This window comes from Panthera uncia, chromosome D2 (assembly GCF_023721935.1).
Source record: "Panthera uncia isolate 11264 chromosome D2, Puncia_PCG_1.0, whole genome shotgun sequence".
In the NCBI taxonomy this organism is placed as follows: Eukaryota; Metazoa; Chordata; class Mammalia; order Carnivora; family Felidae; genus Panthera; species Panthera uncia.
Window position 1 is genome coordinate 70467248 of NC_064818.1, and position 20559 is coordinate 70487806.

Here is a 20559-nt window from a genome sequence, read left to right on the forward strand (position 1 = left end):
GCTGGAGACAGGTGTTTGCCATCCCCGGCATGGCAAACCCTCAGGTCCTTCTCAGCCACACTCGGGGACTGGTTGGCTGCCTTGCCTTCTAGAGGAATCACTGGCCACAGGTGATTCCAAACAAATACGACATCTCCCACCTCCAGATGTACTTTTCTACCAACACTCTCTGCCAGCAGGTTAAGCACGTGGTCCCATTTCTCAGACTGTCTCTGAGCCTACACTTCTACCCACTGCCCCTTTGCCTGCATCCCCAAACCAGGGATTTTCAAACATTTTGTTACATGACAGCATTCTCCAGTAGCCTATACATACGTGAGGATGGGGAGCGTGGAGGAGAGGGTGACAGGACAAGGAACTGCCGATCCCTTTACTTCAGCATTGACCCCAAACTCACCAAAGTCTCCAGCACTCCAGGGAGCAGTTTGAAGGACAACTGAAACTACCTCCTAAAGGGCTCTCCTGGCTTTGCCCCCAAACCCTGATGTCTGCCCCTGGCTGTGTTCTTCCCCTGCCAAAACGTGTTCAGTCACTACCTGCTACCTGCATAACGGAGCCCATGTCCCAGCCCATGTCCCATTGTCGGCCATGTGAGTGTGGGCAAGTTACTTGTTCTCTGTGTCTCAGTGTCACAAACTGGCCCCATACACAGAGGTGAAGGAGAGACCAAGGAGAGGCAAGCTATTCCAGATGGGTAGGCAGCATACCTACAAGGATTATTCTGGGTAGCTGCAAGGCAACTTGTCTCCACACCTGCCTGCCAATTCTTAAAAGTTTATACGGAGGTTTTAACTGGGTTCTGACCAGATGGCCTCAACACTACACCACTATTTCCAGGCTGTATCCCTGGGGCAGCTTCTGGGAATGAGGAAGGCAAGGGGAAGGCCCATTCCAAAGACGGGGGAGTGGGTGCAACCCTCCACTTGTCGGGTCCAGTTCACACGCCAACCAGCCTACAAGCCCCCTCAATGATTTCTCTCAACACATATCTATAAAATGGGGTTGCCGTGATGTCAAATCCAATTGTGCATGTAAAATACTCAGCTCTGTGCCTGGCATATTATAAGCAAGGGTTCAGAAAATCTTAGATGGTGATAGATCTGTTATCTATATACATACCATACCTTTCTTACCTGGTTATAAACAATCTAGAACATTTACACTCTAATGCTTAATATGGAGCCTCATACACTTGAACATTTGCTCAGTTGGCATTTTGACTCCTGTGCAGCTTTGAGAGCTGTGGCCTGGGGCTTCTAGATCATTATTTCTCAGAGTGTGGGCTGGCAACCACTTCTATCAGAATAATCCTGAATGTATGCAGATGCCTGCACCCCACTTCAGACCTACTGACCCAACATCTCTGGGGGCAGGGCCCAGGCATCCGCATTTCAACATGATCATCCATGCATGCCCCACAGAGAACTCCAGACATCCGTGTTAAATCGTTGCCTCTAGGTCTATCCTAGGCTCACAGGACCTCTCCCAGCCTGGAGATAGTAATCCTTCGGTTCCATTTCCATCAGTCTGTCTGCAACAATATTCAGTTTCGAAAACCTCCTTTGCCCCACGCTATTGTGCAATCAGCCCCACGCCAGAAATATTGACTTCAAAGCAAAAAATTCTTGCAAAGTTATTTGTCCTCTGGTTTAAGCAAAGATGTCATTTTGGGGGGGATCAGGTCTTTTTGAGTGCCTGCTCCTGCTGTGTAACAATTCACTGGGAACAACAAAGGCTCTTCATTTTTCCTCCATTTATCTTCATGGTTAAAGGCTTATTTTGGTCCCATGGCGGCAACTAATTAATTACTTAATGTTCTTTTGTGTTTTTACCAACATTGGGCCAAATTTACGTCGTAGAACAAGCCATCCATACAGTATGTGTCATAATTACTGTTTTGCAATTTCACACCAGCAAAAATTTATTAAAACTTCACGACTCATTAATAGTAAGTGATCATAATCGCTTAATAGAAAAGGAAACTGTGCTAATGATGGCAGCCTTGATTAACGCATTTGACCTTAAGTCATGAAGTCAAGTGAAATTAATATCACTGAATGTTGAACATAAGGTTTTTTACAGTGCACATCATTTCAACCATCATAAAAGGCAAATAAACTAGTTTTGAGTTTGACTAGATCTGAAAGCCTTTTAACGCTTCACAACAAATTAAGGGAACGTTAATGAACTCCTATACAATGACAATTAAGTGACAGAATGTGAGTCGATGCAGAAATGGCTCTTTTCTATCAAGTGCTGGAGGAATGTTGTCCAACTGGCTGGGTAAACATGCAGCCTGTCTCCAAACAATTTAGTGTGTGGTAGGGAGATAGTCGGCAAGTCCTTGAAGACTTTACTCTTTCCTAACCAGATACATGTGTGGGGTCTAGAAGGATACATGTGTGGGGGGTTAGAAGGCATTATAACCCGGAAGAATTTTAATCCTATTCATTTTTTTATTATTTACAATTTTTTAGTGTTTATTTATTTTTGAGAGAGAGAGACAGAACATGAGAGGGGGAGGGGGCGGAGAGAGAGGAAGACACAGAATCCGAAGCAGGCTCCGGGCTCCCAGCTGTCAGGATAGAACCTGATGAGGGTCTTGAACTCAGGAACCGTGAGATCATTACCTGAGCGGAAGTCGGATGCTTAACCGATTGAGCCACCCAGGCGCCCCAATCCCATTTATAAGAACTAAGTAAGTGTCCCTTTGGATGCCATAGACTCTGCTCTGTGTCCCAAATGCAGATCTAATGGACTGGCCTCCCTCGTGTGAATGAGGTACCTTCTGCCCATGTGAAGTCTGCAAACTTCAGGACCTGGGCAGAGGGGAGCAAGAAAAGTGCAGAAGCTTCCACGGGACGGGGGTTATATTCCTTTGATTCCCAAATATCATGTCCATCACATGGCAGGCCTCCAGTGAATTTATTTAGAGGGGAGGGAAGGAGCCTGGGTTCATCCAGTCTTTCAGAAACAAGCTGTGTGGGCTCGGTTCCCCACTACGCACCAAGTCTGGGTCCTAGCACCATATTCCGTTTCATAGTCAGCGCCACCATCAGTCTGTATGGTCATTCTTTTAATGGCAGCGACCGTTGCCAACATAGGAACTTGAGAGCAACCCCCTGAGCTAGGTTCTATTATTTATACCCTTTGACAGTTGGGGAAACAGAGGCTTAGAGAGGTCAGGAAACTTTGTCCCTGGAGTTTCTTTCTTTTGCCATCCATTGGGGATTGAAGGGGAGACTGTCTTCCCTTTTGGGGGGCATTTAAATCCTTACTGGGTCAGGGAGGCTTATGCGCAAAGTGACAGTGCAAGGTCAAGGAGGCTCCCCTGTATGAACAGGGGAGCGAGTGAGGTGAGCTAGAGAGCTGTGCGTGCCCAAAGACAAAGAACCCACTGTGAGCTGGGGTGACTTGGAAGGGGTTCCCAGAGGGGAGCTGCAGGTGAGTAAGCAATGGCAATGGGTGAACGTGGGAGGTGGGTGGAGAGAAGGCAGTGAATAGGGCTGCTTCTCCGTGTGGAGAGAAAGTAGGACAGAAATTTGGGAGGTAACTTGCAGTCAGAGTCTGGTGATAGTGGAGTTCAGGAGAACTAAAGGGGAAGAGGCTGGAGGCTCGAGGCAGGTGACAGCCCATTGTGGGAGGCAGCAGGAACAGAGGGGAAAGGTGGATACAAGGGAAGGCACAGGCCGGCTGGCTAGTGGGATACAGGCAAGGAAATGTGAATGCAAGAGTGAAGGCTGGTGACGGGGTTTGTGTGCATCCTATGCTTAAGGAGAGAATTTTGGATCTTTTCCTCTCCACCCTCTTGGAAACTCTGCTCCCTCCTGTAAAGGGGTCATTGCTCCCCTGACTACTTAAGCCCAGCCTGGGGGTCCTGCTTGTGCACCTTTCACTTCTAGGCACCAACGAGCCCCATCGGTTCTCCCTCCCCAACCCTCCCACTCGTCTCCACGCAGTCTGACACCCCAGACCCTGCCCCACTGCCCCTTGCATGGGTTGTGTTCTCTCTGCCTCTTTGCTTGCCACATGCGAGATGGTGCCCACCTGCCGACAGCATCCACAGGGTCCCAGCATCTCTCCAGGCTCCCGTCTCTCTCCCCAGTCCCTCCGTGATGGTCTGCTGGGCCGATTTTTCTCTTTCCAATGCACCATCCCCCATCCCATCACTGTTCCTGTCTGGAGTGCTCTCTCTCCCCACTGGTGGTGCCTTCTTAACATGTAGGCTTTATATCTGAGGAGGCCTCCTAGGAGACACTTCCTCCGGTCACCCAGATTAAAGCTGGGTGAACCCAGTCCCATTCATCATGGCACCCCATTTACTCCAGAGTAATGTCACCATATATTTCTTTAGGGCTCTGCTGTGTGCCCGCACTGTAAGCACCTCACCTGAATTAGCTGACGTCATCCTCAGAATCACCCGGTGAGGTCGATGTCCTTCTCATCCTTGTTTTACAGACAAGGAAACTGAGAGCACTTGTCACCGTCATACTTTATTTGTTTGCCTTCATAAATGCTCTAGGGCTACTGTGTAAGCTCAATGAGCCTTCCTGGGCGGGGACCTACGCGCGACACACACAGGCAAAATCTGCCGCCAGAACTCATTAAAATGTCGCCAACGATGATTGCCTCAAGGACAATTCTGTTTCACTGCCAGTAAATCCCAAATTAAGAAAAAAAAAAAAAAAATCCAGACACCTACTTTAGTTCTTCGCATTACAAGAGGATTACCAATTTAAAACCTCAGGTTTCCTTAAAGATCGAATCCCTCTGTGGCTTTGAAAAAGGGTATGATTCGCAGGAAGCCTCTTCTGGAACCATGTGGTTACCGGGTAACACTGAGGTGACAGGGCACACCCTGCAGTCAGGCTGCCCGGGTTCGGATTCTGGGGGCCCCTCTGATCTGTGCGGCTTTTCCAAGTTACTTAACCTGTGAGTCTCTTTTCTCACTGGCCAAATTGGGAGAGTAGCACCTGCCTCCTGGTCTGCTGGGAAGATTGAAAGTGATGCTCTGTGTTACACAGAGGAATGAGGGGCCCAGGGGAAGCATAGATTTTCTACTGGAAATGAGAAAAGGCAAGGAGCAAGCAGGGACCACATTAGGAATGCACTCAATGGAGGGGGGCTGGGAAGGTCTGGAGGCCCCAGATGGTGCCTGGGTGAGCTGGGCTTTACGGGTTCTGAGTGAGTCCCGTGGGCAAGGAGAGCTGAATGTGAGGCTCCCTGCGGGGCAGGCAAGGCCAGCTCACCAGGCACCTAGAGGCCACCTGGTCCACCAGAGGGCAGTGCTGACACCTCCTTTGTTGCCCCTGCCCCCATACCTTGGTTTGCAACCCGGAAGCATTTTCCCATCATCCCATCTCTGCGCTCCATTGTTCATCCCCCACGCTGAGGCTTATGGGCAAGTGAACTGCATGTAGCAAGATCGGTCGGCAGCTTAGGGATGAGTATCTGAAGTTGGCTATCCCCTAAACACAGAAGGGGTTATTCAAAGAACACTTAATACCCTGTAAAAAATGCCTTGAAAAACTCAGTGGAATAGAAGAATTGAGTCTACAGATGTACTCAGCAAAAGATGATAGTCAATTAAAATAGTTTGCAATTCCTCAGTGAGCGGAGATGCCAGAAGAGGCCGAAAGGAAGCTGGGGGAGAAAGTCACATGATGGGGGGGTGCACTGGGGGAGCTGGAGTGAGGGCTGTACCGTCTCCCAGGCTGCTGACCTGACCGGATAAAGGTCTCTTTCCAAGCCTGCCCTGCTGCATCCACAAAATGGGGATAAGCAACGAGGTCTCCACCCACCAGGGGCAGCATCAAAGGAGTAGGTGCCCTGCAAGCTGAGAAACCTTCTAAGGTAAGGAGATGTTATCTGAGTACTGGACGGATCCTTCAGGGACAGAAACATTTTGGAAGAACAGAAACAGATAAGCTTTAGATCAGATTGTAGTTGCCTTCCTATTCGGATACTGGGTTCTTACGGACGACAGATGGTGTCAGGGATTCCTTTTTAATGGACTGAGAAGAGAACCGAACTTGGATGAGAAAGTGTCTGGTAGGAACCACCTTTTTCTTACTGCCTGCTGTACATTTCTGTTCCATTTGCGTACTATTTTCTGAAGATCCCTTCCTGAAGCTGGAATGAAAGCCTTGCAAATTAAGGAATGGAGCCTGTGTTCCCTGAAAAGCAGGTGCCCCAGTCTGAGATGAGACCACCACAACTGCTTGCAGTAGTGTGAGACCCTGAGATGAGGGCTGCCTTGGCCATATGCTCTCCTTCCCATGTCTCCATGTTTTCTAGGCCTGGGCAGAAGCAGGAAAGCTTCAAAATTTAGGGCAAGGCAGGGACTAAATGATTTCCCTGAGCCAGCCACACTGCCAGGGATCTGGCCCTTGTCCCCCGCCACCTCCCCAGTGGCCAGAGCTCCCATTGTCTGCTGTCATCATTCCAAAGACAGAGGATGCCCAGCAAGTCACGGCAGGGAATCCGAGTAGGGTGACTGGGCGTCCCTGAAGTTGGAACTGGGCCAGGCACTTCCAAAGTTGGACAAGAAGAGGCCAGCTATATTGTTCTGGGCACAGTCCGTGGGCAAATTAGATCTTTCAAACATTTAGGCAGGCTTTTGTCACTTGGTGTTAACTGTGTACCTTACAACTACTTTAATTGGTTTCGTGTCTAGAATGAGGGACTGAAATGGAAGTGTGATTCTTGGGGGAGCAGTCCGGGTGCTCAGATGGCTTGTCATCTTTCTTTTTTAATCTTCTGTTCTTTTCCTTAAGGTGAGGGAGGTAATCTAATTATCTTTTGAAGACAAGCTCATGCCGCAATGTGTCAGCTTGGGCTGCTCTCATGACATGGCCCCAAGCGTGGCTGGAGGGAAATGAAATGGGGATGTGGGGAGTACCTGTGAGCTTTCCTGCCCAGAGACCAGAAGATGGTCCCCTTACAAAGCTTGAGGGCAGAGAACAGCTTAAAGAGACACTGGCATCCTGAAACTGACCCCGAGTCCCACTCTGCCTCCCTTGGCGATGTGACTTTGCATTAGTCACTTGCTCTCTCCGAGTCTCCATCTTTTCAGTCTCTTCAGTTGCAAAACTAGATTAATTCCATCTTGGAGTGGTTGTGAGGCCTGAGTGAGATCACGTGCACAGGGTCCATCCATCCCGGTGCTGGGGGAAGGGGTGCATGGTGGACGCTCAGTAACCAATGGTGTTTATTACTGGGCCATTGTTACCATGAGCCTTCCGTGGGCACCTGCCCACAAGCTAAGCCTTGACGCTCCTGTCACCAAAAGAGCTGACCCAGCCTCCCTTTGGGCTGGGTTATCCCTGTCTACATAGAGATAACTCACCTCATATCGCTAAACACAAAGTGAGGAATTATTAACAACCCTCCCGCACACATGGTATGCACAGTGCCTATAAGGTACTTCTTCTCCAAACTGCAGCAATTTGTCTGGAAAGAGGTTCTGTGGGGCAGTCACTCACTGCCTCTTAAGCTGTGTGGGGCTTCGCTGGATGAAGGGAGAAATTCTGGTGCTGGGGGTGCCCTGAATCAGGGATGCACCTGCCCCTTTCCTCCAAAGAGCAGGGGCCAAACCCTGAATGGGGTTCCAAACAGCTACACAGTTCATCTTTCCTTTATATTTTATTCTTTAAAAAACAACTGGTAAAAATAGTACACAAACATGGTAAAACCTATATCTAGGTAGAATTCATCCATCTGTCCATCCATTCGTCCATCCATCCATCCATCCATCACCTATTCATCCATCTATCCATCCATCTTTCTATTGTCTGTTTAGCTATCTATCATCTATCAATTATCTATCTATCTATCTATCATCTTTCATCTATTATCTATCATCTAATCTACATTTCTAAAATGGATACGAGTAGTGCCATATTTTTCTTTGTTGTGTTCCCTGCCTTTTCACTTAATATACCATAAACCACTTCCAATTTCAGTGCATGTACATCTACTTTTTACAAACAGTTGCTCAATATTCCCTTGTCTGGATGCACCATAAGTTCTTTAACCAGCTCGCTGTTGATCGACGTTCAGGTTGTTTCAAGGATTTTGCCTCTCCAAATTACTCTGCGACAGAAATCCTTTTGCATAGACCTTGGCATGTTGTGTAAGGATGCAGGGTAAATCCCTTTCAGTGGAATTGCTGGCTCAAAGGGGATATGGATTTTAAATTATGATACACGTTGTCAAATGGTTTTCTAAAAAAGATCACCCCTATTTATATACCCATCCAAGGTGTTCTCAGGCCAAATGCTCCCCTTATCTTTTAAACATGGTGAATTCTTTGCATAGCAGCCTGGATGGGGGAATCTTCACGGGGATAAAAGCCATCAGAGCAGCGAGCAGTGCCAGTTTATGTGACTTTTATGGATACTCCTGCTCGTATCTTTCACATCACTGTGTTTTTGTTTATGCTTTATTTATATCGCCAAATGCAAGCAGCTTTGTATCTTGTTCCTGTCACAGTTTTTATTCACTTTCTTGGCATTTCTCTCAGGGTTTTATTAGTCATTTCTTGTTCCAGCTCCTAAAATTTCTATCACCTGCATCCTGGGGACCTGGTTGTATTGAGAAGGTGATTAGAATGCTAACCGGCTGGGGAAGGAAACCTGATGTCCCCAGAGCACATTTCCCTCTCCATTTCTGCTATGATTCAGGGGTCCTCCGAGTCCTGTCCTTCCCCAGAGGCCCACCCCAGCCAGGTTCCTTTCCCTGTGAATGAACCTGTGGGTTTCTGCTCGGCGCGTGAGAAAGCCAAAGCCAGGGGGAATGTTGGAATCTGGGGTTTTGTCATACCTCTAAAACACCAGGCCCACCTCCAAATGCTCATAAACTTTGTATCCAAACTGTGGAGCTGCTGGAAACCTTCTAAACCTGGTCATCTGAAAGTAGGCCCAAGAGACAAGGGAGTAGGAAAAGCCAGTTGAGTGAAAAATCACAAAATTGCAGAGTCTCCAGCAAAACCCAGGCTTCTATCCTCTAAGCAGCAAGGTTTTCTTGCTCTTCAGTGGACTGCAAGTTGGACTGAAGCAAATCACTCTGTTGAAGTTAATTACTGTGTTTTGTGCTTGAGTATCTTGCCTTAAAAAGTCCTGGTAGTGACAGGGTGTCTGGGTGGTTCAGTTGGTTAAGCGTCCAACTTCAGCTCAGGTCACAGTGTCAGGTTCATGGGTTCGAGCCCCGTGTTGGGCTCTGTGCTGACAGCTCAGAGCCTGGAGCCTGCTTTGGATTCTGTGTCTCCCTCTCTGTCTGCCCCCCCTACCCCTGCTTGTGCTCTGTCTCTCAAAAATAAATAAACGTTAAAAAATTAAAATGAAAAAAGTCCTGGTGCTAAGGTGCCAGAGATTATAACCTCCCCAGGGACACCGGGGAGTGATATTGGGAGCAACCACGATCACAATGTTATAATGCCCAAGGATAAAACCCAGCCTCCTGCAGTGAAAAGGCAATTTTCCTTGCCAGGTACTGAGCTAGATGCTGGAAATAGAGAAAAGAACCTACTCTGGTCTTTACTTTTTATCAAAATACTATTTCCAAGTTGACACAAATCATTCAATACACCTAGGATAGTATCTACAGAACCCACCAATCCTATCCTTCAAATACAAAATTGTATATGGAAGACGTAAAATAAGGATGAGGCATGGCCCTACGCAGAGCCTGATTCCTCCTGGCATGCATATGTGAGCTATTAGGGTGAGTTTCCAACAGTGGCTTTCAATCAGGGTGAGCCTGCTGCCCCCTCAAAGGGGTTTGACAATGTCCTTGGGGGCGGTTGCTACCACCATCCAGTGGGAAAAGGCCAGGGATGCTGCTAAACACCCTACAGCGGACAAGACCAGCCACCACCCCCTTCTACCCCCACAACAAAGAATAATCCAGAAGCATCTGTGTCAATCCCATTCAATCCTCAGGAATCTCATCTCCTCCGCTGTCAGAAACCCCCCTATCTTGATACTGGGGCTCTCTCTGCGTTTGCAGATTTCAAGATCACTTTCCACTGAATTAAGAGAAAAGAATAAGACACCACAATCATGTTTTTTGTTGTTGTTGTTGTTTTTTTAAAGAAAACAATGTTTATTAGGACATTCTGGGGTGGGGGGGGTGGCTGAACAGACGACGTACGTACATTCTATAGTGCTTGAGCAGTGTGTCAACAGAAAATTCAAACATCACAAAACCACTTCCAAAGTCCAAAGAGCAAAACGTGTACTTCTATATGGAGATGTTCTTCCATGGGTGTCGTCGATAAAGCACACTGCCAACAGCTGTGTGAGGAAGCCGTGTGGGGATAACCCTAGAGAACGTACAGGATCCGCAGGAAAGCAGATACACAAGACGATGAGATACATGTATTGTCTTGTACAAATAGGAAACTCAGGAAACACACAGTGTAAAATCTCCTAACTGGAGGCTTCCGTGAAGCTCACCATCTCCCTTCCCCCAGCTCTGACGAGGCTGGGTGTCCGACCCCCTCTCCCGGGACAGAAATCTAAAACCATCCTAAAAAAAAACAGAATCGTTATTCCACTCCACCTGTATTGTTAACCCACACGAAACAGAAGGAACAGGAACGGAGACACACCCTCGGGTTAAGAGTAGAAATGAAACACCCCTCTAAAAGAATACAATCCCAAAGCCCCACATCCTGAATCTCACGCAGCTTCTCAGCAGGAGGCGGATTAAACAAGAGAAAATAATTTCAATATCTAAGGGATAATGCACAGGAGATGAGAGAACTCTTTAAAGAACACTCTGTGGCGAAAAGTGTTCCCCCTCCTCCCCTAGGGGAGAAAGAGAGAGATGAAAAAAGATAGGTAATTAGAAGAAATAGAAATCCCTGGATTTCGGGTTTCTGAAACCATGTCCTCGACCCTCTGAGGACAATCAACTATTTCTGAATCCAGAAAAGTCTGATTACTAGAAGGCTGCAGCCAAATAAGGCAGGGCTGTCTGTAATTTGGTGCTACGGTTCCCATGCCTTTTCCCACATTTCAGAAATGCTTTCAGCTGAAACTAAAGAATAAAAAGCCAGATTCCAGATCAAGCCTGCTTGGCAGACCAGGAAGAGAGGTGATGCTGGATCACACAGCCCTGTAGGAGTTGTGACACAGAGAGAGGCACGGAGCTGTAGTGATGGAGCCTTAGGTGCTGACAAGGCCCAGAGGACCTTCACCTGTACCTGCGACAGATGTCCTGCCTGGCCCTGGTAACGGGTGACACACCTTTACCCACTCAGAACATCTTTGCGTGTCTCTATCCAGGACATCCCCGGGGTTCTCCAATTCTTTATCCTACTTTAGTTTTATAATCTGTGTTACACTCGCCAGCATCGAGGGTCTCTGTGTCTTTTCAAAGTTTTGCTCTTTCGAGCGAACACTGCTGGCTGCCTGCTTTCCTCGGCTAAAGCGGCTCTGGTGTCTCCTATTCCCACCTGCGCCGTAGCTGGTACCTAACAGCTGGATGCTTCCACTGGCATGGTGACCCGGCCTTGCTCCCAGCCCTCCCAGCCCTCAGAGGATGACCCCACCTGGTTCTGGGTGGCGGCCCATCAGGGGTGAGGATACGTGTGTCTGCCTTCTCCATGTTGCTTGGGCTGGGCAGGCCGGTGTGTGCATATTGACTGGGACTTACGACCTAAAGCCTGAGTCTGGAAAACGGCTTCTTGGACTATTAATAAAGAATTTAGATTCTCCGAAGGATGCCGAAGTGAAGGGTTCTGCCATCCAGAAAAGACGGGTGTTTCCCTAAGCTGCAGTCAGAGGGCCTTGAATTTTCAAGTTACTACTCACGGAGGAGCCTCAGTCTTGAACGATGGCTCGCTCAACTAGACCAGAGGTTCAATAAATGCGAATTGAAGACCATTCACGTTTGCCTCCTCAGGATGCTGGCACGAGCCTGGGCTTGGTCTGGGACTGGTGGAGTGGTCCGCCTTTCTGGCCACCATCCTGCACTTGAGACAGATTAAAACATCAGCAGACTCAGTAGCTAATTTCCCATGAAAGCAGTCCGCCTCATTTAGGGGTCCTGTCCTTTCTGGGACTGACTGGTCAAGCTCAGCTCCTCCGGGGAAAAATGCTGATTTTTCATCTCTCAGCAGGAAACACAGTAGGCAGATCTAAAGCTGCTTTGATTCTAATGCTTTGTTGGACCCTTCCTTTCCAGGTCACCCTCAATAACCTCAGGGCACCTTAACTGTTGGTGCACAACAGCTCAGTGACAGCAAGACGGTGCAGATAGACTGGTTCTTGCTGCCATATTACAAAATGAAGCCCTTCAATGCCCCCAAAGATTTTCATTCACGCAGCGTTGTTTAAGTACCTACTGTGAGTCATGCTTTCTGTTAGGAAAGGCTAGGTGAGCGGGAAGAGATGTTAAAATGAGAGAAGAAGCGGATGGTCTCTGGCCAGTCTCTTGGTACTTTCTACAGAAGGAAACTGGGGATGGGTAAGAAAACCCTGAACGGATGAAGAGAAGAAAATCAGAGAAAACCTTTTATTGATGCTGGTGCTGGGCTTGGCAGCTGCCCTTGAGCAAAAATAAACTCCCAGTGGCAGTGGGACAAGACGCTGATGTTGGCACCTGCCAGAGGGAGACAGCCGAAGTCGCAGCTGTGCTGGTCAAATGAGCCTGGAGACCTGAGGGGGCTAGGACCTCAATGATTGTTAGCAGGCTGTGGTTCTCTGCAGGCAGTTTATTGAAATGGGGTTTGTGTGTCTTCCCACCCCTCCAGGCTGGATCCCAGAACAATCAGAAGTGCAGGTGGCACATCTCACTGAATGACCCCAGGCTACCTCCGGGGGGTTGGGGGGGGGAGGAGAAGCTCATCAGAGAGCCCCCAGAGCAACAAAGAGATGCCTGGCGAGGATGAGCAGACAAGACATCCGAAGGCTAAGAAAAGGGAGCTTCTTGCATGGATGGACTTCCTACTTGGGGATTAACATCACCATCAGATCACCTGACTCCTGAGAGAGGCTTCTCTGTCTTTAAAAAGCCAAGGGATATATGTAAAACGGGAGTCTGGCGGAACAAGAGTTAATCTGGGTAGGACTAATTTTAGAGTGATTAGGATGAAAAATTGATGGGAAGGGACCCTGTTCAATACTTAAGTGATAAAGCACAGGGGGGCTGGGCATCAGTTACCAATATGGAAGAGAACACAATCAGCCCAGGTCTTCAGACAACCTTCCTTGTGAAACGAAAGAAATGCCCCACTAAATACATCCCAGGATGAAGCCAGTGGCAAAACCCATAGACCTAAAGCCTCTGCAGTGAGAACGTGTTCATCTGTATAGTCCTCCCGAAAAATTCTCGACAACAGGCTTAGAACAAACGGTCACTCAGAATGAAGAGCTGTGTCAAAGTCAAGAAGGGTCAGACACATACACGAGATGCCTATCTTAGGGATAAGAGAAACACGTAGCTTCTAAGGCTTTAAAACGGAATTCTCAGCTGTTTTGTATTTTTAGAATTTCTAAAAAGAAATTTCTATGTCATCCAGATATTAGCTCCGGCTTGCTTTCACAAAGGCGCTGCCGTCTAATTCAAGGGACTCTGGCTATTTTGTTAGGACAAGGTTCCTATGTGGACCAGTAAGGAAGCCCAGCGGACCGCATGATCCATGCACCCATGGCACTCGGCTTCGTGTTGCACCTTCGTTGTGCTTTCTCTCTCCAAACTCCCTGAGTTCAGGGCAAACACGCCTTCTGTCATCTCTGTGCCCACTCTGTTGGTAATTCCCGCCCATCTGTTGCCATTGCTTTTTGGTCTTTCTTGAAAAGATAGGTCTCACATGGTCTCATTTGCTTTATCAAAGAGCAGAAGCAACAAAGATCACAGGGGTATGAATCCAGGAGATCAAGAATAGTGTTGAAAGAGAATCAGAAAATGTGAACTCACTTAAGCAGCCCTTTTCTGGTCTACAGTTTATTGACTCCGAGAAGTCATGCGTGTCTGACCACATGAATGAAAACTTACTTTCCAAAGGACAGCTCCTCCAAAGCCACGATTTTGTAAATAGTAACAAGAGAATTACATTTTTTGCTAGATTCTAGGGAATTTGCTAATTAGACAAACTTTCACTGCCCTTCTCTTTTCCCCACTAGCACTTTACATGGACTCAAAAATGCTTCTGCTCTGCTCCCTTCCTAGTTCAGCCGATGGAGTGTTTGGGAGTGTCTAATTTGAAGTACAAAGGGACAGGTGGGTGACAGGATGCAGCTGGACGGGACCCGTTCTTGGAGCGTATGCATGATAGGAACGGTCTTCATACAGACCAAATCAAAGGCCGCGGCAGCTCCAGAGAAACACTGTCCCACGTTTGACTAACTCGAAGACAGTTTCTAAGACACTTTTTACTGCAGGCTAAAGAATTGTTAAATAGTTTTATTTATTTATTTATTTTTTCAATGAAAACCACACTCCTATCACACTCTGGATACAGTTCGCTATATTTAATAAAAAATAATCTATGTAATTCTCAACTTACACTCCAGGGACTTGAAACAACTGAGATATGGAAAAATAAACATCGAAGTGGCATTCTGAATCCTTCTCTTTATTGTGTGCCGCTTTTTCCTTCATGTGCTCTATTAAACATACACTCAGACACTCAAACATACATTGGTCAAAGATATTCGACATCACAGTGGAATGAATGTGCTTCCAATCAATTTGGCAATATCGCCCCTCTTTTGGGTTCTCTTAAATAAGCAGGGCGTGGCTCGACTTGAGGTGAGAGTTGTGGTCTGCACGGACGTAAGTTACTATTTTTGTTTTGTCAAAATCAACGACAAAGAGATGCTTTCTGCAAGAGGCCCAAACCTCAGCAGACAGCCCTTGCATTTGGTGTACCCTAATTGCAGGGACAGAGGGACAGGAAGTAATCACTTTTGCTTTCAGCACTGCACAAGGAAGTCAAAGAGTTGAGTCACTTGCCTGCTTTAGTCCTGGGACAAATGATGGTGGTGTTTCAGGCCCACGGTGTTAAACTGAGAATCACACCGGACAGCAGAAACACTTGCTCGGCAGCATTTTGTAAGAATCTCTCTAACATGGTGTCATTGAACATCCTTCCCCCTGTTTATTGAATCAGCAATGTATTTTCAAATTTAGAATTTGGTAACTCTAATATGCTTCTCTCTGTGAAGAAAAATGAGATCTTTGTTGGTGATAGATGAGGCTTTCCAAAATTTAATTTATGTGTTGCACATCCCCGTGTTCTTCACTGAAGGCTACCCTTGTTAGCTCTGATAACTCGCTCTTCCTCTTCGGTCATCTGAAGCTAATTACAGCTGCTGTTCACCGCAGAAGTAATCAATAGCTTTCTATAGTAGACCGCATAGAATCAGACCCATATACAATTAGTCCAATGTAGATACACAAAGATACCTTAATTAAAACAAAATACGCTCTGTAAGAGATATGCTTTCATAGATGACTGGAATTCCAAATATTTCGACACATTTAATGTGTTTATTCAAAGTCAGAGTCTTTATGAAACCTTTCACGACTCAAATCTGTTGGATGAATTTCCCTTGAAAACAGTTTGAACTGAAAAAACTCAGTACTTGGTATTATACATTTATGTTTATTAACATTTGGATATAAATGTACTTCAAACACCAATAAGAGCTAAAAGACTATGCCTTTATCTTGGATCGAACAGATTTCCCACCCCAGTGATTTGATTAATTCTTACAAGGCAAACATCAGTGGGCAAAGGGGATCAGTATGAACTGTGCACCTTGAGTTCCTCCTCCAGCCCCCCTACTGATGTGGGAGAGATAATGCTCCCAGCACTCTCTTCAGGTGGAATCTCCTCTTCTCTACTCAGTGTTGGAGAAGCATGGCTCCTAGCACTCAATCGTTGTAGATTCGGAATGTCGCCATCAACCAGACTTTGAAAGTGCACTTCAGGGTCTACTTGTTTAAGGATGAGAATGATGGAAGATGATGTGCAGTGAACAAGCCAGATGCCTTGTATCCAGAGTCCTGTTCCTTGTATCTTTACCAGCCAACTCTTCTCCACAGACCTATCATTGGTCCTCCTGATCCACAGCCTTCTTTCTTTCCCACACAGTCTGTCAGAGTCTGTCATGGAGGACATACAACATAACAAGATGCAAGTAGGGTCCTGATGACCTTCAGACCAAATCACTCTAACCAGCGGCGAGGTCATCACCATGGAGAGTCAAGACAACCCTCAGGAAAAGACCTGGGTAGGCTGGCAAGGATCTGCTTCAGAAGAGAGGTCAGCAGGTCCCTGCCCTCCGTCCCAGCCAAACCAGTCTCTGTCAAGTCACATGAAAACCAAGGTACTGGATTGTGTCAACTGTCACAGGTGCCATCAGATTTTGCAGGGCATTGACAAATGGCCGCCAGTTTCCTCACGGGAATGCACGCTTGCATGTCAAGAAATGATAAAGGACAACACCTGGCTGTTCTGTTTCCTCCTGCCTGTCCGCAGTAACGGGGTGCAGAGCTTTCTGCTAAAGCACAGACTCGTCCCAGTCTGCTTTTGAAGAGCTGTCTTCGTGAAGTTAACATCGGAGCGAACACTACTTACGAGAGGGAAACGAGCTCCATGTATTTTGTATTAAATCATCAGTAAAAAATGAAGACAGTATCAGTACTTTCAAAATATAGAAAGCCAATAGTTGAAATCATTTGGTAGTAAAATTTTTTTCCTACATATAACTTCATACGTGTAAAGAGTATTAGAGCGACATATCGGCTATATTGGACTCCTGTTAGTTAAAGGGCTTCTCGCTCAGGGAAGGCTTAGGAGAGTGTCGTTCAACCATCAAGGTACTGCAAACGTTCATGCACACTCGCCTCCCCCCACTCCCCTCCGCCACACTGACTAGAAGACAGACACTACGTTTGGATGCGACAGGTGTCTTTTGTTTGGTAGGAGAGTGTAGAACTGTTTGTAGTACACAATGTGGAAATTGTTAGTACATATAGAAAAGGTAAACATTGATGCAAGCTGGTTTGCACAAAGTCCATCAAGATCCCCTTGATGAGGATCTTTGCTTTGTGACCAAAAAAAAAAAAAAAAAAAAATCCCACCAAAACCTGCACCCATGTTAGGCTAAAATGATGTCATTAGAAACCAGTCATTATGTGACTCTGGAAGATTCTTTAGCAATACTAACTCCTTTCTCTTGCTAGTAACGGCCAGAGTTAAATTGTTAAAATCATCGACATCATCATGTAAAACATGGGCCCAGTTTGTTAGACAGCCAACTTTACAAACTCCCCCTTTACGACACAGCATGCCCCAAAGCCTTTTGAATTTGGAATGTAGCACAGCATCAGGTATCCCATAGAAGCCCTAAGGTTCACAAGATTTCTTAAAAAAAAAAAAAAAAAAAAAAAAAGGGAAGAAAGAAAAAAGAAAAGAGAGAAAGAAAGAAAAAGTTCCAGTTGAATGAAACTGTTTTCCCAGTGTCTCAACTGAGCTCCTAAAACTGGAATTTCAGATATACAAGAGGACAGGAAACAGATAGCTTGGTTTTTGTCTTTTTACATGTCCGCATTGTTTTTTTTTTTTTTTAAATGCAGCTACGATGTTTCTGCCAAAGATAAAGACAAAAAGGTGGACAGGGCGGTTACCACCAGAACCAGCAGTGGGCTCAGACCACACGTTGGAGGAGCAGCCATTGATTTTGTGGTTATGTGGCTGGAAGCACCAGCAAGGCCGTTCTTTTCGTAATCACGCTGTAAGAGAGAATATTGTCATTATCACCCACTACATGTCTTCCTTCCATCCCAGCGTATTTAAACCACACTCTTTCTCTCTCCCGCCCCCGCCTCCCACTGGCCGCACCACTCACTAAAGCTGATCCAAGGTATTACCACATACGGAGACTTCAATTCACTGACTTGTACTCAGGAAGGAATCCTGAATCTGGGTTAGAATCGGATGCCTTAGGATAAAACAGACAACACCTGCTTCTTGCCCCTCTGCTATGGATTAATGAAATCCTCTTGTGGGACAGCGCAGAGCCTTCATTCACTCCTGCCTCCTGGGTCTGCCAGTAGCTGTGCAAATGGAACCTTCTCCTTCTGGTACCCGTGGTCCCTTCCCAGCGTGGAAGAAGGGCACGAAGAATCATCTTAGAAAACTGGCCCAGGCAAGTATCAGTTCATGTGGAGATGGGCCACAAAGTGCCTTGAGACCGGCAGAGCAGTCCGCAACGTTTCTCTCCATTTGCCCGTCCAACCCTAGGTTTTCCGGATAAAGGGGCCTGCCATGATTGTCAGGTGGAAAGCCCACACCAGAACTCAGGCTTTCTGGCCCCCAGTCAGCACAGCTGTCCCAAGACGGATGACTCCGTCTCCACCACAGCACCCACTCAGTCCCAGAATGCCACATCCCAGCGATCGGCACACTACAGAATCTTCGTCTCATCTGTAAAACTGGGAGAGTAATGTGGCCTGCCCGAGCCATCTCTGGGTTGCTGCAGAGGTCAAAGGGACTGTGCACACAGTAAGCAGGGGGATTTGTTGTCTGTCTTGTCCCGTGCCGGCTGATTTTACGTGACTCTGGTCACGTAGTCTCCGGGCACCAGAACGACGGCATCCGTGCTGGGTCCAGCTCCGAGATGACGCTCCTGGGTGCCACACTTACTCCTAACTTTGTGGCCTGGGATCCGCAGAATGCACTTGGCACCAAGGCCAGAGGGACATGGAAGGTGCCAGAGATCTTTTTCTGGACCTGAAACCTTGTTGTCTTTGAGCCTTGACATCATCACCCGCCTTTATATCATCACCAGGGGCCCAAAGGCTCCATTTCTAGAAAGGCAGGGAGACCCAGAGAGAAACAGAACTTACATCAGAAAGACAGAGGTGCGTGCTGCCCGACACATTGGATTTCAGCTTCTGTGCCTGAAGAAAAACAAACACACACACACATAAAATCACCCATATACAGTATGGAATAACAATTACTGATGATCCAGTCAGTTTTCTAGGGCAAGGCCATTGACAGAAATATGTGAGCCACAACTTTGAGCCTATATATAATTTAAAGTTTTCCAGTAACCACGTAGGTAAAGAGATAAAGGTGAGGATAATTGTAATAATATATCTTATTTAACCCAATATATTATCATTTCACACGTAATCAATATAAAAAGTTATTAATGGGATACTTTACATCTTTTTTTCATACCAAGTCTTCAAAATCGGGTATGACTGACATAGCACATCTATTTCAGACCTGCCCCATTTCAAAGGCTCATTAGCTACTTGTGGCCCCTACTGGAAACGGCACAAGACTAGGTTACTAAAGGCAAAGTTTTGAAGTCCTTCATATTGGGAACTCATTTATATCTCTAAATATTAATTTTCAGCATGTGCCTTCGAGGGAAAAACGTGGCAATAAAAATTCCCATTCGTTGGTAATATAGAGATACGTCTCCCCGCAGCTTATCTACTTGTTTATTCTTCGCTTCAGTCAACAAACAAAAGCGTATGGTCCCTGGGCTCCCAGGGCTGCTCTCTAGTTGAGTCAACCGCTCACCTCTTGCGAGTGACGGCACAGGGCAGAGACTCTTAGAGTTGGGTCCCCTGGAGGGACAGTGCAGGTCATCACAGATCCCGATGCAGCACTCCTAAAACTGCTTCCGGGGCAGTGGGGAGGGGGCTGAGCCCTGAAGGCATTTAAGCTCCCTGTCGCCTCGCACTGGAGAAAGTCCCCACTGAGCTTCCACCAGAGAACTGAGTTGAAGGAAACGTTCCAGCGCTCAGTTACAATGAGAACTGCTGACCCAGTACAGCCCTTCTGTTTTATAAAGGAAAACAGAGTGCAGTGAAGTTAAGTGACTGTTCCAAGGTCACAGAGCAGTTTACTGGTAGAGACAGGATACAGACCAGGTGTCTAAAACTCTTGAAAGCAAATGTGCTCTTTCTTCCATTACAGTGTTTCTCCCAGGCAATCCTGGCATGCTTGATTCTTCATGTTCTACCTGCCTCCAAATCCACATGAAGACCCCTTCCCATGCCCCCTTCCCCCAGAATAGGAATCTGGTGGCACCAAAGACAGAGAGCTCATGTGCCAACAGGACGACCGTGGTTAAGCACCGCACCTGAATCAAGCAGTGTCTGGGCAATCAGCTCTGAGTGAATGATGCTGGTGGGCTGCCTGTTGCAGGAAGACTTTTGCAACTCCTTGAAGACATGCTAGGCTGATGATGGCACGTTCACCCAAGGAGTAATTTACTGACCATAATGCTACTTGAAAGGCATCATAATCTTTACCTGTATTTGCATATGCCAGCTGTGAATATGAAATAGAAACCTTTAAACAGGCATCAAGAATAAGACACTGTGAAGCATCCCCAGGCTGTTCAAAGGTCACAAAATGTTATATATAAGAAGATCAGAGGAGAAACTGAAAGAGCAATTGAACCTTACTCAAAAGCCTACTTGTAATCTGTAGTAATAGCAAATCTGGTCCATTGCACTGTCACCTGCAGAGAATAATGTACAGAACTTTACATGCTTTATTTCTGTTCAAGATTG

The 20559-nt window shown here is 46.7% G+C and overlaps 1 protein-coding gene across 2 annotated transcripts in view; it reads right to left on the minus strand.

Annotated features, from left to right (window-relative positions):
- Positions 1 to 15703: 15703 nt before the first annotated feature.
- Positions 15704 to 20559, minus strand: part of GFRA1 (GDNF family receptor alpha 1) — a 208858-nt gene continuing 204002 nt past the window's right edge. For both annotated transcript variants that reach the window (XM_049645846.1, XM_049645845.1), the window contains 2 exons: positions 18868 to 18921; positions 15704 to 17751 (listed from right to left, as the gene is read on the minus strand). In XM_049645846.1, the coding sequence (XP_049501803.1) occupies positions 17596 to 17751; positions 18868 to 18921 (210 nt within the window). In that variant the 3' untranslated portion in view covers positions 15704 to 17595. The remainder of the gene's footprint in view (positions 17752 to 18867; positions 18922 to 20559) is intronic.